The sequence below is a fragment of the Podospora anserina genome, chromosome 4, assembly GCF_000226545.1.
Source record: "Podospora anserina S mat+ genomic DNA chromosome 4, supercontig 4".
NCBI lineage: Eukaryota > Fungi > Ascomycota > Sordariomycetes > Sordariales > Podosporaceae > Podospora > Podospora anserina.
Genome location: NW_001914850.1, coordinates 422034 through 439178, shown reverse-complemented (window position 1 = coordinate 439178; position 17145 = coordinate 422034). Strand labels below are relative to the sequence as shown.

Below are 17145 nucleotides of genomic sequence, written 5' to 3'. Positions count from 1 at the left end.
TGGGGGAATGCTAGGGGGGGAGGAGGAGGGAGAGGGAAGAGAGGTGGTGGTGGTGGGGGTGAAGGTGGAAAGGGGGAGAAAGGGGGTGGTGGTGCTGGCCCGTCGAGGGAGAATAGAGGGAGGGGAAGGGGGAGAGGCGGGAGGAGGGAGCAGTCGGGTACGTCAGGGCCGGCGGCTGCTGTAGCTGTTGGTGAGGGGAGCTGAGGGGTGTCACGAGTTGAGTGTTTGGTTCTGAATGCACAACAGCAACGCATAAGTGGAGTTTTGGGAGCGTGGCAACAAAGACTTGAATATTTGTACATGGTTTGATTACTCTGCTCTGGCTGCATTTTTCGCTTGTATATATATATATATATATCTTGGTTTGGGGAAGAGAGGTATGTGGCAGATTGATGGGTGGCCACGTTGGTACGTACATACTATGGAGAGATACCTATGCAGCACATACACACATATGAGTTATACATTTCCACACGGTGAGCAAATCAGCAAGTGATTGGTCGCGAGATCTGACCTGGTTGAGAGATCCGTTTGATACCTACCTATCGTGGTTTCAATGGCCTTTCAGTTGGTGGGCCGTTGATGTATGGCTAGGTACCTAGGTGGTCGCGGTGTTCATTGGCGATGGAGAATTGCGCCGTCTTTGAGGACATCTTATCTACACTTGCACTCTGTGGATGGTGGGTGACTTGTCCTCTCCGAGATAGGCACCGTGGGTATGCAATTGTTGGTCAATTGCGCGGAGTGTAACATGGTTTGCTTTCAGTGGAAAGTCTAGCATTATACCACGCACATCCGAACACATACCTACCTATGCATATACTCTTGCTGTCCGAGACCATCTTCCTTACCTTACCTACATATGAGGCTTAGCTATCAAATGCTAGGTCTGCGAGGTTGATTTGTCCAATGTCTACCTAGGCTGGTTCTCCCGAATGCCAATTGTTGTCAATTGCCACTCAGGGTTTGGACAATCCCACGTTGTGGTGCATTGCATATCTTTGTTTTTTTGCATGAGAGAAGGCTGGCATGTGATGGGTTGCTGTGTGTGTGTTTGTGTGTATGTATGTACGGACAACTAAGCAGGAGGTATGCAGGACGGACAGCCTCGGATCGGATTGAGGTCCTATTTGCTGGGTGTGGGCTATCTTTGCCGAGGGTAAAAAGTGCAAGTTGTTTGGGAAGTGTGAGTGGCTAAGTAATGCCTGGTTCATCTCCCTTATCGCCGATAGGTGGTTCTCTATGTTCTGTATGACAAGAGAAGAGTGACGTGTGACATGGGAAGTAATTAACATTGTGGTGTGGAAAGGCTTGGTTGAGTCCAATTGACCAGTGGTTCGGGGAGGCAGGTGTGTCTTGTGTCCAATGCAGTGCGAGGTTGATCCAGAGACTGACACAGGCACACCATACGGAGGCTGAAAGGGGTAATCCGGTGGGGATGCTTTTGGGGTTTCGAGGTCTGAGAGTTTTTGTTGTATACCTGGAGAAAAGAGAGCACAGAGAAGAGATATCATGATAAGACTGGTAGAGGCTTAACTTGTTGTGTGGTCATTGGTGAGTTCGGAATGAGAGGAGGCAACAGGTTACTGGTGACCAGGCAACTTCTTAGACCGTAAGACTGCAAGCCGCTGGAGGCTGATACCTAGACTTAAATGCCACACGTTGGACTGTGGAGAGAACCAGTGGTGACTGAAGTTTCTTGTGAATGAGTTCCCAGCCATCGATATTTATCTGTCAGCGGAGAACAGTTCAAGACCAAGACTGCAGAAAATATATGCAAAGGATCTAGGCATCTCAATGTTTTTAAAGTCAAAACAAGAGAATTAGCTCTAGGCAGGTGGTGAGCGGGAGGCTGGCAGCGAGGTGCATTTGCCTGCCGATGAGCGATGATACGAGATAAGGAAATCAACCCAGTTACATTGCATCATCGCTCGTCTTGGTCGTGCTTGGCGGTTTTGCGTGATGTGATGACGAAAGAGAGGCTTGCACTATGTACATACCAGCACACCAGTTTCAACGGTCACGGGGAAGGGAGGGCGACACTTGTCTCTTTTTGTTGAGTTCTCTCCGAAAAGAAAGTCGATGATCGACTGATGACTGAAAGATGGTGGTGGTGGTAGACCAAAATTGCCAGCTGTAAGCTCCCCGTTATGCCGGCACTTGACAGACGACTGCCAGTCTGTTGTAGCGCCCGTTTTGGGCTAAGCTTCCTGCTAAAGAACCCTTGTTCCTTGACCACGAGGTGCCTGCTTACGTTGGTCGATGCAGCCAGGAACAAGTGAGGGAGTCAATCCTTATCTCGATCGCCTGGCGCATCGACCGTGTTAACCGTGGGTTCTCTTCCGACATCGCCGTCTGTTTATGACTTTGAGGTGACTGAGGTGACTGTCGTTATCGGGAGAAGAGCGCACGACATTCTCTGTAAAAAAAGACAGACAGTTTCGTGCCTCTCTAGCTGCAGCTGCACGCTCCCGTTGCCTACTACGTGGAACCACACTGGGGGAGCCCTAGAGCCTCAGCCGGCCGTCTGCCTTGGGACTGGGACTTGACCACTTATCACTTTGTCGCCGTCGCCGTCACCGTCACCGTCACCGCCAACCAGCATCCTCCCTCCCCCCTCCCCCTGAGATCCGCCTTGGGCCATCATCCCCTCTTTCTCAAACTTCCCATCCTGACCTATCTCGCCGCCTCAAACGATGGATGCAAACACCCGCTGGAACCCTCCCACCTAAACATCCACCCATCCACCATCCATTATCCACCTCCACATCTGTCCCGATCCGAACTTCTTGACAAACACCACTCGGCACCACTTGCTTGACCTTGACTTGTTTCTCGATAGCCATCCTGCAACATTACAACACATCAACAACCTACCTACCTACCTACTATACAATATCCTCGTACCGATGTAAAGGCCATTGTCCCGACCCCAACCTCCATCCTTAGCCGCAGCAATGCATCAACAATCCCGTCACCCGCCCCGGGTGTCCTCCCCCGCATCTTCTCCCCAGACAAACCCCACACGTACCAACAACCCGAGGGACCGCATCCGCACCGGCTCGGACGCTGCAGCCCCGGGCAGTCCTCCGGCATCTTCTGGCGCCGATACCCCCCGGGAGACCATCAAGAAGCTGGACCAGATCATCCAGGTACGTGGGTGTGGAAAGGGGAGGACAGGACAAGGCTGACATCATGACAGAACTTCTACCTCAAAGCCGCTGTGCTCATTCTAGGGTCTCGCGTGAACCTTGGGCCGACTTCCCGCCGGAACGCCGATGGGACCAAGGTCGTGAACAAATGGGTAAGTTACGGCCGGACAGGTTGTTTTGCATGTGATATACTCCCGCTGACGGCAACCAGTTTTCTATAGACACTGACGATACCGACGATTTTCGGCATGAACTTCGAGTATACAAGACGTCCGGCTCGTTCGAGAGCCCTCCGCCGCCCCTAGTCATCGAGACGTACATCGATGCCTCCAGCTTAAATAGCAGCCAGAGCCTGGTGCTCATCGACGACAACGGAAAGAGGTGGGATGTTTTGGAAGCCCTGAATCCTTCAGAAACAAGTGACGATGGATTTGGAAGCCGACGACCGCGAGCGCAGAATACCGAGGTCGTCCTGGAGCGGTGGGCGATCGAGCTCAAAGATTTATCAACAAACGGCCTTGGCGATTTTGCCCCGACATTACCGACATTATACAAGAGGGCCATCATGTTCTTTCGCACACTTTTTGTGGCAACACGCGTCACGCCCTGCTGGAAGTACTCGCAACAAGCGCTCGCCAAGGGAGTCCATCCGGCACTGCAAGTCAAGTGTCGGGTGTCGACTGCAGAGCCCGAGTATCTCACCACATATGACCCATTACGACAGCCACTCCACGAGGGAGATGGGAGGGAGGCGGTGACCACATATGATTTTGGAGATCTTGACATCCCCGTGGGCCGATTTTCCGCCTCGGTCACTTATCGAAACGATTGCAACTTTCGGGTAGACGCTTCAGAATCGTTGCTGAGCTCGCGCTTCATGGTGGAGGAGAACTTCTTTAGGCCAACCATCCAGCACCGGTCACGCAGGCATGGAAGATCGGACTCGTATGCCGAGCCGGGCTCGCTCCCAGCTCACAGGCTCGGTCGCGAAACGCCGGGGCCCCAGCAGACGTATGGCAGTCTGTCCACCTTCCATGGCGAAGGGGCGCTGGGAACAAGCCCCATCACTGCACTGAGACAGGTCCGCCCTATTGGGTCCGACACGAGCTCCCCATCAGAGTCTACTTCAGCCAGCGTGGAGCGGCCAAGTGCGCCACATTCATTACCTATCCGTGGCGCTCTGACCCGACCTCCGTTGAGAACTGGGGAGGAAGGCTCTCGGAGGCCATCCGTTTCTTTCCAGCCGTTCAAAGCTGGCTCAGTTTCAGGCTCTCCCAGACTTGCGGATGCAGACGTGCCACCGTCCCCGCAATCACTATCGCGCCCGTCAGGACTCAGCCAGTTTAGTCGGTCTGGCAATCGATCATCGCTGACAGCCGGAATGGCTGCATCATTGCGGGGTCCCTCTGTACCTCCACAGGACGTACCTGTGGTGTCGGGATCGCCCAAGCCTGGGAACCGGTACAGCAGCAGCTTTACTCACCGACGAGGGCGCCTTTCATTTGGCGGGCAGAGCAGGGGCGATGACGATCAGGCCAGCAGCGGGAAGCAGAGCTTGTCATCATCCGCTCAACCTGGATCGGGCCTTCTGACCGAAGCCGGAGGTATCGCCAGCTCGGGTTCTTTTGTGACTGATGACGATAACATCTCGGAATTTCTCAAGGCCCTGGACAGCCACAAGACGCTCAAAAGCTTCGAGGTCAACAGCAAGGGCGAGTCCTCGGCCTCCAAGAGGACGGCCAACCAGCTGTCCAAGTATCAGATGATGCGGGAAACGAACAATGCCCTGACAGACTCGATGGCGTCGTCGATGCATCTGCAGCGTTCTTCCAGCACGTCAAGCCGCCAACTCGGCAACGTGCCCAGCATGGCAAACCCGGCTTCCATGTCGACGTCTACCTCTCCTGGCAAGCCACTCTCGCCACACACCCCTCACACGCCAGCGATTCCGTCTCGGCTGAGTGAGAATTCTATTATTGATTATCAAGCTCAGGGGCAGGTGACCCGCCGTGCTGGTAGGAGTTCTGGTGTCACTGTTGCCGAGGAAGACGAAGCCGAAAATATGGAGACTCCTGTCGCGCAGGAGGGCGGGCGAGGCACGGGTGCTATTGACATTCCGCTATCGCCCAGGTTGTACCATGTGGGCAACCCGAACCGGCGATCTAGCTCGGTGGTGCAGCAGCACCGTTCACTGGCGGCTGATGTGGATTCGTATCCTGGCCAGCGCAGCGCCAGTGTTGAGGCGGGTGCAGACAAGGATGTACCGACATTGAGCACGCTGCTTGCCTATCAGGGAGGTGCAGGCGGGCAGAGTTCTACTGCGGCAGAAGGCAGTAGCGCGGGAAACAAGGATGGGAGTGAGAGTCTAGGAGATGTGCCGCCGGCGGCTATCGCCAGTCCTTTCGGTGGTCGGGGCGTGCGATATCCCGTCAGGACGAATAGGCCAAACTCATTTTCATCGGCGAGGCTGGGCACCAGTGCGGATGGTCCGACGGAAGAGCCGTTGCTCTTTGAACTGAGTGAATTGGGACCTGGGAGGAGGAGCCTAGAGGACGGAAGTAATGAACGGGAACCGGGGTTGCGAGGAGTTTTGAGGAAAGGATGGTCATGATCCTTTCTTGGGTTGTTTGATTGTTCATGTCAACTGTGGGCTACCTTTTTGTTTCTCTGGCGTTGCAAAGTGGATTGTATGTTATGGGGGACTAAGGGGGGGGGGGGGGATCAGGACAGGAACAACAGCGAGCGATTGCTTTTTAACATGCGGGTTTGGTTTGTTTTGAGTTATGTTTCCAGAAAGAATGAGATGCTAGGGATATAGGGGATTGGTGAGGTTGGGATTGGTGGGTGGCAAAGAGATTGTGAAAACCAAACAGACAGCAAGAAGAGGAACGGCATAGCATCGGAGCGAGCACATGGATGTTTGGAAGCGATAGAGATGGAGGATGCATGGAGCATCAGCATGAGGTGTATTTACAAATGGCATTTGTATACACCATATATTTCTATTCTTGTATTGTATATGATCTGGTGGGGGAGGTTGTGTGTGTGTGTGTGTGTGTGTGTGTGTGTGTGTGGACATAGCTCCCAATTTTACGTTGTTCCTCATGGTTCATCTGATCTGATATTGTTGCTTCCTTGATTATGTATGAGCGATAGAGAATGGTAGGAGTCTGGCTTTTGGCCAAGACACCTCGAGAGGAAATCTGCCATGTGCTAGCTTGACATGTCCAAGAGCTGTCGGCCAGGATGGAGTTTTCTCTTCGTGGCTGCGCAAGCTGCATACGCAATGGGGGGGCGGCAAGTTGAAGCGGCGGCTGTTGTTACGGCTTTTACTGTATCTTACATGTGATGCTGCTGGTTAGCGTGCAGTGCGCGGCAGTATTTACGTAACCATACCATGCTCTTGGTGGGAGGCCTGACCAACCACGCGGCACATGCGCACTGCCCACTTGACCTTGAACCTTGCTTGACCTCTGATCATCATCGATACCAACCTTGTGCAATCAACACACCGCACCTAGAGAGGATATCCTCCGTTTGAGATATCAGTCTTTCCAGCAAAAAGCAATACTATCCAGTTCCTGGCGAGACGAGCCAAAAGACCAGACAGAAAGAACAGCGACGAACTGACGGGCGGGAAGCGGGGGAGCTTATCCGTCCCTGTACCTTGAGCAAGCAATCGAACGCCGACGTCAGAGCTTCCTTTCCGGAACCTTTCACCACCACCTACCAGCAACGCCGAAACCGCCAACCCTAGACAAAAAACTGCGCATTTTCTCTGCCGAAGGGTCGGGATAGCACAAGAGTTTTCTTTTTGATCGAGTCGCATCGGCCTTTTCTACCAGGGATAGCAAGCTTAGCAACACATTCGCCCAGCATGTTCCGAGCGGCGGCGGCCGGGCCGTATGATGAGGCCATTAGTATGTCTTTCTTTTCTGTCCATGATTGATGAAATGGGATGCTGACCAAGTGAACAATAGACAAGGCCACGGATGAGAATCTTACTTCCGAGGACTGGGGAGCCATCATGGAGGTTTGCGACCGGGTAGCGAGTGATGCCAATGGGAGCAAGGATGCGGTGCAGAGCATGATTAAGAGGCTGGCTCATCGGAATGCGAATGTGCAGTTGTATACTCTTGAGGTGGGTTATAATTTTGCTTCCGTTACTCGCACATACACACACACTTGGCCCATTTGCTAACAAGTAATGATTTACCTGTGCAGGTCGCAAACGCCCTCTCCCAAAACTGTGGAAAGAACATGCACCGCGAGCTCTCCTCCCGCGCGTTTACCGATGCCCTTCTCAAACTGGCCAATGACCGGAACACGCACAATCAAGTCAAGGCGAAGATTCTGGAGAGGATGAAGGACTGGAGCGACATGTTCAAGTCTGATCCGGATCTGGGGATCATGTACGATGCTTACTATCGCCTGAAGCAGAGCAACCCCACGCTGCACCCTCCTAGCGCGCCGCAGAAGAATAGCTTGACCGAGGTGGATAGGCAGAAGGAGGAGGAGGAGTTGCAGATGGCGCTCAAGCTGAGCTTGCAGGAGGAGGAGAGGAAGAAGGGGAAGGGAGTTGGTGGGAGTAGTTCGGCTGCTGCTGGCCCCAGTGGGAGTGCCGGTGCGGGTCAGCAACAACAACAACAGCAGCAGCAGCAGGAGGCGGCAGCGCCGATCCAGCCGGTTGCTTCTGGGACTACGGCGGCGACGGTGTCGAGGGTGAGGGCTTTGTACGATTTCTTGCCGTCGGAGCCGGGGGAGTTGGAGTTCAAGAAGGGGGATGTGATTGCCGTGTTGGAGAGTGTGTATAAGGATTGGTGGAGGGGTTCGTTGAAGGGGAAAACGGGCATTTTCCCCTTGAATTATGTGGAGAAGTTGACCGATCCCACGCCGGATGAGCTGCAGAGGGAGGCGCAGATGGAGGCGGAGGTGTTTGCTGAGATCAAGAATGTGGAGAAGTTGTTGACGTTGTTGAGTGCGAGCAATACTGGGCCGAGGGAGGAGGATAACGAGGAGATATCGGTATGTTGGGCTGGATTTTGGAGGGTGGAGAGTGGAAGGCTGACTTTGCGACACAGAAGCTCTATCACCAGACGTTGGCCATTCGGCCTAAGCTTATCAAGCTGATTGAGAAGTACTCTCAGAAGAAAGGTATGGCATTCCAGGAGGGTGTTCGAATGGGGATTGGCTAACTGGGTGTGCAGATGACTTTACGCAGCTGAATGAAAAGTTCATCAAGGCTAGGAGAGACTATGAGGCTTTGCTTGAGTCGTCCATGTCTCACCCTCCTGGTCCCACGTATCACCAATACGCGATGCGCCCCCAGATTCCTGGAGGGTATCCTCCTGCCGGCCAGGGCTACGCTCCTGGTCCATCTGGTCCTCAAGACCCGCAGAGATTCTACACTCCTGCCCCTGCTCAACAAGGTACGGCATTGGCCGAGTTTGGCGCTTAGGAGGGATCGCGAAACTAGAACTGAGCAACAGCTGATTTGTATATACGAGTAGAATCATCTCAATACCCACCATCCTCACCTTCTCCCAACTTCCAGCGTCCTCCTCAGACGGGAACTCCTGCGCCGGTGTATTTCGCTGGTGCGGAGATTCCATCCCAGCCAAATCAAGCACCACCACAGGCGCCTCAGCAACAGGCACCACCACAACCTCCTCAGCAGCAGCAAGCGCCACAGCAGCAGCAGGGATACCCTCAACGTCCGAACGAACAGAGGGTGCCGTCTAGCGGGCAGCAGCCGGCCCCGATCCAGACTTCTGTGTCGCCTCCTCCTCAGGGGCAGTACACGGCTTACCAGTCCCCATCAACAGGGGCCCCGGGTGGTAACCCTCGTCCGCAAAGTTATGGGGGGCCGCAGGAGTTGTCCACCTCGGTTTATGACTCGCCTGTTGCGGCGCATCATAATCCGAGCGGGTCGTACGCTTCGTTTTATAGCGCCAACAACAACGACGATCCTTATGCGGCTGCCAGCCCAAGTGCGCCGAGTGCTCCGAGTGCTCCGGGTGCTCCCCCGCCGGCTGTTCCCGGGGGAGTGCAGACCAATCCTTATTATGCTGCTGCTGCGAATGCGGGTGGGCAGTATGGAGGTGAGGGATATGGTGGTGCGCCGGATAGTCCGTACACGTCAAGGCCGGCGGTGCCGGTGACCACGATGTCGCCTCCGCCGTTGAAGCCGAGCGGGCCGGCGTTTGATGCTCGGCAGGGGTTACCTAGTCGGACTGGGGAGGGTGCTGCTGGTGCTGGTGGTGGTGCCGCTGCTGGGGGAGGGGGAGGGGAGGGGACGTATAAGGCTTATGTTCCGCCTAGTGCGCAGGTTGCTGGAGGTGGGGATGATGCGGCGGGGAATTATTATAGGGGGGCTGGGTATTAGGAGGGATGTGTATTCAATTTTTGTGTGATATGGGTTGAGGGTTTGGTACGTAACTGATGGTGAATGTATGCGTTGCGTTGTGATTTTTGTGTGAGCTGGTAGTATGTGGTGTTGCTGTGAGGGAAGGCGGTGGTGCGAGAGCTATGGTGGGTCGGAGGAATGAACGGGGAGGGCAAAAGGGGGGAGGTAAAGGGGGGAGGTATGGGGGTGGTGGAGCAAAGGATGGAGGAATGGTTACAATGATAAGTCGTGGGTGGGGTGGGTAATACAACAGCAGCAACCAATAGGCCCGCATGGCTCAGTGGTAGAGCGCATCACTAGTAATGATGAGGTCGTCAGTTCGATTCTGGCTGTGGGCACATGTGATATTTCATATCTTTTTCCATTCACGTTTAACTTGAATTTTTTTGCTTGTCTTTACTTTTTTATACTCGAAACAAAATGAATTGTTACTCACGATCATAGCAGAATATTTGTAAATCAACGCATTTTTGTTATTGGCAAAACCCCGTTAGGTAATATAAACTAATTACATGAACTCCCCCCCAAATAAATGACCTATAAATCCCATGAAATTTCAACGTTAACTCCCATCCCACGCAGCATACATGGTATAACACCCCATTTTGCCCCTGTTTGGCACTTGATATCCCGTTAAATGCAACGTCTCCTATATGAAGCAACAAATCAACGCATATCAAGATGAAAATCAGTCCCATTCCCGCCCATTTACCCCCTTTTCAACTCCCATTTATTCATTCCTCGCCCTTTTACTGGGGCTACCCTCGTCCTCACCCCCTGCATCATCGAGCCCCCGCTTCTTGCGTGAGCTAGGAGGTGGTGTTCTGAGCTGGTTCGCATCGGGTGTGTCCTCCTCCTCGTTGTCGGAATCGTCGTCACTATCGCTGGAGATCACACTGTTCTTCTCATCGTCGGTGTCCTCGTCGTTTTGCTCGGTCAAATCCACGATTTCGGACGCGTCGTCGTCGTGGGTGAGATCGATCTGCTCCCCTGACCTAGAGGGGTGGATTATGGGGACGGGGGTGGATGACTCCCGCTTTATGGAGGGTGTTGATGGTGCCAGGCGGGGAGGAGTGGGAGCGGAGGGGCGAGGGGTGACGAAGAGCCCGCCGCTGGGGGGTTGGGCGATGCCAGGGGGCAAGGCTGACATTGAGGGGGTTCTTGGGGGAGCTTGAGGAGTTGGTGTGCTGGGGTTTTGGATAAGAGGGGTGTTGTAGCCGCTGACGAAGAGGGAGGAAGTGGTGGTGCAGCGTCTTGGGGCTGTTGAATGGGGGGTTTGCATGCTACCTTGAGCAGAGGGGTTGGCGGGGGGGAGGTCGTCTAGCATGGCTCGTAAGCGCTCTCCGTCGGCGGCTTCGGTGGTTCTGTTGAAGGAGATGGGCCTCGAGTCTAGGATGACCAGCTCGCTGTCGTCATCTGAGCTGCCTACAAAGAGCGGCGAGCTGGCCCTGGAGTGGGCAATCGAGGGAGGGCGAGCAAGCTTTGAAGAGCTGGAGTGGAGTTGTGAGAGCCCGGATGACAGGTTTGAGATCCTGGTGGATAGGTTCGATGTGTAGCCTGTAGTGGTTGTGTGCGTTGCAACGCTCCCTGAACGCCTCCCTCTAGCCATTCTACCTCCTCTTCTTCTTCCTCCACCCCTGCTGCTTCCCAGCGCGAAGCTGGCCACATCGGCATCATACTCCCTACTTCCTCCCTCTCTGAGCTCATCGTACGAGCACCGGCCGTTCCCCAGACTGTAGGTATCCCTCACGAGCTCCCAGTCTTTCTCGGGTGGCTTCCACTGGCCCTGGCTCGCACCAGCTCCGCCACCACCGCCATCACTCCCACCACCATTCCCTACTCCTCCTCCTCCTCCTCCACCACCACCATCACCCTTATCGCCAACCTCCTCATCATCCCCAAACGAACCCCTTCCAACCAGCCCCCTCAGCTTCTCTAACCGACTCCCCTCGGCCCTAATTGGCACCTTGGGCATGGCGACCACAGTCTCAATATCCCTCTCAAAACTCCAATCCTCCACCTCGTGCCTCACCCCACCACCCGAACGGACCGCCTTGTTCAAATCATACCACTTCACCCGCTCCATCCCCCTGAGCTGGTAAATATAATCCACCCCCTGAACCGTCCTCAAAGCCCTATTCATCCTGTAATTAGGCTGCCCCTTGGTCTTGTTCCCCACAGCCTCTTCATAGCCGGGTGCTCCGTCCCCCTCCGCATACAACTCTTTCTGCGACTCATTGATATGAACCACCAGAGTCTTCAACCTCTTCATATCAACCAGCCAGCTCAACGCGTGAGTCCTCCGCGAGAACGGCACCATGGGCGCGCCAACCTCTTCGCCATTCGCCGCCACCCGCCTGTATGTCGGTGCCGTGAGGTGCTGGTTGCCCGTCCAGACAATCTCAACATGCTGGATCCTCTCCACCCTCGCAACCCCGCTCCCCTGACAGAAGCGATGAAACTCGCCCAGGGATGAAAAGGCAAAGGTGTTGAGCCCGTAGAAGACGTGCGTGCCCAGAAAGAGGAACCGTTTGGAGACTTGGAGTAAAGCGAGCACCTCGGCGGGTTCGTGGCCGTCGGTGTTGACGCAGCAGTCTTTTTCCGGACCCCAGAAGAAGAAGTGCCGCAGTCCAGACCGTCGCTCCAGCTCTTCCTCGGGGGGGAAGGTGGAAGGGGGGTGGAAGGCGTCCAGTCGGGAGACGCAGTGGATCAGCTGACCGTCTTTGAAGAGGACTTTCTTGAAGATGTCAAGCTGGATGAACCCGGGGAGCTTCTCAAAGGGGAAGGACTTGGCGTACTTGACGACAGCCTGCTGAGGGGTGCGTGTCAATATGCCCATCAGGGGGTCCAGCATTGCTCCTGGCAGCTCGTTGTCATCATCACCTCCTTCCCCTTCCTCACTCTCCTCCTCCTCCTCCTCCTCCTCCTCCTCCTCCTTACCCTCTCCCTCCTCACTCCCACTCTCACTCCCCTCCTCACCACTCTCCTCCTCACTCTCCTCCTCCACCACCGCCCGCACCCCCGGCACAAACCTCAAATCAGGATGCCTCCAAGTAACCAGCGTACTCATGTTCTCCTCCTTGGCACTCTGCTTAAAAACCATCCGATACGTCAACCCTGGCACATCACTGAGAAAGTCCCTGAGCAAGCGCTGCCACGTCTGTATTCATTGTTGGTTAGCCCCTGGATTTCCCCCTGAATCAAAGCAAACTTACCCGCTCAGTATGCAACCCCCTCGGCCCCAACCTCGCCTCCAACACCCTCACCCTCTCCCTCAACTTCTCCTTCTCGGCCCTCTCCCCCGCAAGCTCCTCCCTCGCCTCCCTCAGCTCCCCGTGCAACCGCTCGTTTTCCCTCTGCAGGAGTAGCCTTCTCTGAGCCTGCCGCTGGTTACAGCCTGGCATGACGCAGTATCTACCCCCAGGTGCCTCTCCTCCCCCTGCATCACCACCACCACCACCGTCGTTATTATTCATTGTTAGGCCTCTTTCAAAGATGAAAGAGATCTACACCATAAACAAATCAGGCCTGAATTGCAAGTTGATACGCCTCGGTTAATAACCCTGATGTCTTGTTGGATCCGTCGATACGCGTGAGGTTGATGGTTTGGATGGGTAGGTAGACCCAGACAGAGAGATCGAGTTGAAGAGATGGCAAAGGGAGCTGAGTAGGCGTCGCTCAGTTGAAAGCAATAGAAGGAAATAAGAAGACTTTTGAGAGAAGAGATGTGGGTTAATAGATGGTCGTGAGATCAATCCAGAGGCTGAGGAACGATAACAAAGCTGGAGGGAAGAAAACGGGAGATTCTACTGATAGGAGAGCCCCTCCTGCCTGTTATTGCGATGGTGATGGGCAGGATTTTTGTCGTTGGGAACTTCTTTGGGGGATGATGTTTCAGGGGGCAGGAGCAAGGTGAGAGATTGGATGGCGATGAGAGAGGTTGCCGAGATGAAGACTGATGGAGTAGGTCAGAAACTGGACCTCGCTGTGGAGGTAGGTCGGCAAAAGTCATGGAAGTAGGTTACCTACGAAAGTCAGCTGTGGGAGCCGATAGGGAGTGTGAGTAGAGATAAAATTGAGTAGCGAGGATGGAAAGGTGGAGTGTAAAGATAGGCCACAGAAGCCCGCGGTGGTTCAGACTGTCTGGCGACCTAGGACCCAAGGCTGTTTGGGTGAGAAACTTGAGATGGGAGGGAGAGAGGAAGTATTTGTAAGGGGGTGGGAGAAGAAAGAGTTTGGCATCAAGCCTGAAAAGAGATTGGGAATCGACTGGCATGAGGAAAGTCTGATTCTGCCTAACTGGGTGATAAGAGGAAGGAGGTTAGTAGTTGGTGATTCAGACTGTTTGAACGAGAGCACAAGATGAGAGGTGGGAAGAGGAAGTATTTGTAGATATGTGGAAGAGGAGAGATTCCGGCATCTAGCATGAGAAGATACTGCCAATCTTCATGACGAGAGAAAGTTTTTGTAGGTGGATGGAAGAGGAATGAACTTCAGCATCTATGAGAGAGACTGCAATTGCTTTTTGTAGGTGGATGGAAGAGGAATGAACTTCAGCATCTATTGAGAGAGACTGCAAATTTGACTGATCTGAGGAAGGTGCAATTTGAATATGGCCCAGTGACGAGAGGAAGTCCTATTTACATTAACCTGTGACCCAGAAGTGCTTCGGACTGGCAGGAACGGCTGCTTCAGTGGAAGGTTTGAATCTGAGAGACAATTCAGATAGTCAAGCAGAAGATTCTATTTGAAATGGGCATTTAGCTCAATTTCAGTATCTTGTATTTGGATCCCCAGCTGCCATGGAGCCCTTTTTCAAAAGAGACCTTGTTCAGACTCTGGCAAAGCTTAGGGAACTGAGTGAGTCTTACACCTCAAGACAAGGATCCAAGCACCTGCTGACCTTATGTATACCAAGTCTTTAGAAGTCGTGACTGGAAAAACTTCTCATCTGATATATGCAAATTCAAATCTGGGAGAGAACGACTGTGGCGCAACATGAACATCCTACGGTACCTTGAATCTAGAAAATAGCATAAAGCGATGCATGGGTCATATACCAGCTAAATTACACATTAGCGTTACCTATTAACTGTTGAAGAATAGGTGATTTGTGCAAAAGTCAAGGGGGAGAGTCTTCCTGCGACTCCGCCCCCTATGTACTCCTATTTTCGTCGTTGAAGTAATAAATCCCTTTCCCCTAAATCCCATAACCCTCTTAACTATATTAATAATATAATATATATTTACCATACCTTACTTATATTTTAGTATCATTTTATTTCTGACTTACTTTAATTTTAAAAATTTTCTATAAGTATTTTAGCCACGACTTTTTTTTTGTTAGCTATAATTAATTAGCTTTTAAAGATAATTAATAGGCCTTTTGCTTTAAATATATTTAATCATCCTTAAACATAGATTAGTACGCCTCTACAGATATCCAACAGGCCTTTGTACCTCATTACCAAACACACTCTACCTAGCATTTTCAAATATCCCTTCTCATAGCACACAGTGTGCTCAGACACCTACCTACCTAAGATCTCCCCATCCTCGATACTTAAGCTACCGGGAAAAAAAGGGGGTCAAGGGGAGCCAGCGTTTGTTAGCTCATTTTAAATGAACTATATACGTCAGGCTTAACGTGCATGATAAGCGAGCCCGAACAGACAAGCGAGCCGAACACTTTCCACCACCCCACTACAACTATCTTCAATTACACAACCACAATACTAGGAAACCACAATAATTGAACCAGAAACAGATGAATCAAATGATTCTGCAGCCTCTTTGCAGGTGCGTGCATTATGGCCTGGCTTACCGCACACGCTACAGCACTAAATCTTCGGACGAGACCCCCTTGCACCACCACTACTTTATTGATCTTCCTGGATTACCTGCTCACCTACAGCCTTCTGATCCAGTAGATCCTGTGCCTCCTATATAGTAAGTGACCCTCTAAGCCGCACACGTATTTTTTTAGCTCTCCGGCACTTACTTAGTACCTTATTAGCCTTACGGAGTATAGTGTTCTCTGCACGAAGGAGAGCCACCTAATGTATTATACTTTTAGTAAGCTAGTCTATAGTAATTAATATTAAAGTCGGGGAACTATTTTAATAGTTAGTAATACGAATTTTAATAAGCGTTAACTATAAGTTAGTTTCTCGAAAGTTATATAGTATTTAGAAGACTTAAGGTTATATAGTACCGGGCCGTAAGTTTAAAGGTATTAGCGTATAAAGCTTTATATTTAACTTAGAAAATACCCTCTTTAAATCGTACGGTATAAGGCTAATACCCGTAAAGCTACCCTATATATTTTTCTTTATTATAGAGGCAAAAAAAGCTTCGCGGAAAGTATAGAGAAATTCGAGCTTATTTATATAGTTAATATATATATATATTAAATCCTCGATCTAATGACCGTATATTTATTTTAGCGGCTTAAAGTAATTAATATTAAGTAATTAAAGGAAGTAAGAGGAATATAAAAATATATAAAGCATAATAATATTATTCTATTAATAGTAACGCTCGAATTCGGTTAAATAATAATTTTTATAGCCGTCGAGGATTAATAATAGGTATTTACTTTTTATACGGAATACTATATAATAATCGAAGTACTTAATTTAATTTAAGCTTACCGTATTAATAATCTAATTATTATTAATAATTATAATACGTTAAGTAAATAGTAAATTATATTTAGTATATTAATTAATAAAATAATATTATATAATTAAAATAATAAAAGGAGGAATAATTTAGCCGAAAGTATTAATTCCCTAGATTACCGTTATTTATTTGCGGTTATTAAGCTAAGCTAGTTTGTCACAACCCTAGTACAGGACGGTTGTGGGGCCACGGGAATAGGGGAGCCAATCACAGTAAAGGCAGAGTAATCAGTGTGATCAGGGCACTGAGTAGACTGAGCAGAGGTGATTAGTGTGATCAGGGCACTGAGCAGACTGAGCAGAGGTGATCAGTGTGATCAGGGCACTGAGCAGACTGAGCCGAAGTGATCAGTAGCCTTGGGAGACTGATCACGGCTTGGCACAAGGACCATATATACGGAGGAACTGGCTAGTGTAGATAGACAGTTCCGCAGTATGCAATTCAAGCTTGTATTCACGGCATCTTGTATTTACATCGAGACATCTTATTGTGCACTATTTAGCTGCACCGAACCAATTGTCAGAAGTTACCTTCAACCCGTATCCCTTTCAGAGGTTCTATATAGGGGTTCGTCACATAGTTTCGCTTTATTATAACTATTAAAAATTATAATTACTATACCCGCGAAAATAATACTTATTATAAACCTAACTTCGTCGAAGTTATAAATATTATTATTTACGATACTATATTTAGCTTTAGTATTCCGTACGAGAGTAAACTACTTACTAATAACCTTTAGATCCTTATATTTAGCCCTTTAATAATTATATTTATATATAAAATACGTCCGAAATTCTGGTTAACGTTTAACGAAGTTATAAGCCTATTATACGTTAATAGGAGGCACGTCGCGTTTATATAATAATCAATTAATTATATTTTCTATATACGAAAGCCGAG

The 17145-nt window shown here is 51.0% G+C and overlaps 3 protein-coding genes across 3 annotated transcripts, besides 1 other annotated feature; 2 read left to right on the top strand and 1 right to left on the bottom strand.

Annotated features, from left to right (window-relative positions):
* Window positions 1-2957: 2957 nt before the first annotated feature.
* On the top strand, window positions 2958-5763 carry PODANS_0_1500 (uncharacterized protein; the record flags this gene model as incomplete). The annotated part of the gene is made up of 3 exons (XM_001905827.1): window positions 2958-3152; window positions 3203-3304; window positions 3364-5763. 3 exons carry the CDS (start codon window positions 2958-2960, stop codon window positions 5761-5763), a joined length of 2697 nt encoding a protein of 898 aa, XP_001905862.1.
* Window positions 5764-7125: 1362 nt separating this feature from the next.
* On the top strand, window positions 7126-9537 carry PODANS_0_1480 (uncharacterized protein; the record flags this gene model as incomplete). The annotated part of the gene is made up of 5 exons (XM_001905826.1): window positions 7126-7293; window positions 7377-8177; window positions 8234-8306; window positions 8360-8581; window positions 8663-9537. Coding segments are annotated over 5 exons (2139 nt in total), but the record flags the coding sequence as incomplete, so codon positions are not given.
* A 287-nt stretch (window positions 9538-9824) lies between these two features.
* Window positions 9825-9896, top strand: a tRNA (tRNA-Thr).
* A 392-nt stretch (window positions 9897-10288) lies between these two features.
* Window positions 10289-12661, bottom strand: PODANS_0_1470 (uncharacterized protein; the record flags this gene model as incomplete). Its single annotated transcript, XM_001905825.1, has 1 exon — window positions 10289-12661. One exon carries the CDS (start codon window positions 12659-12661, stop codon window positions 10289-10291), a length of 2373 nt encoding a protein of 790 aa, XP_001905860.1.
* Window positions 12662-17145: the final 4484 nt, after the last annotated feature.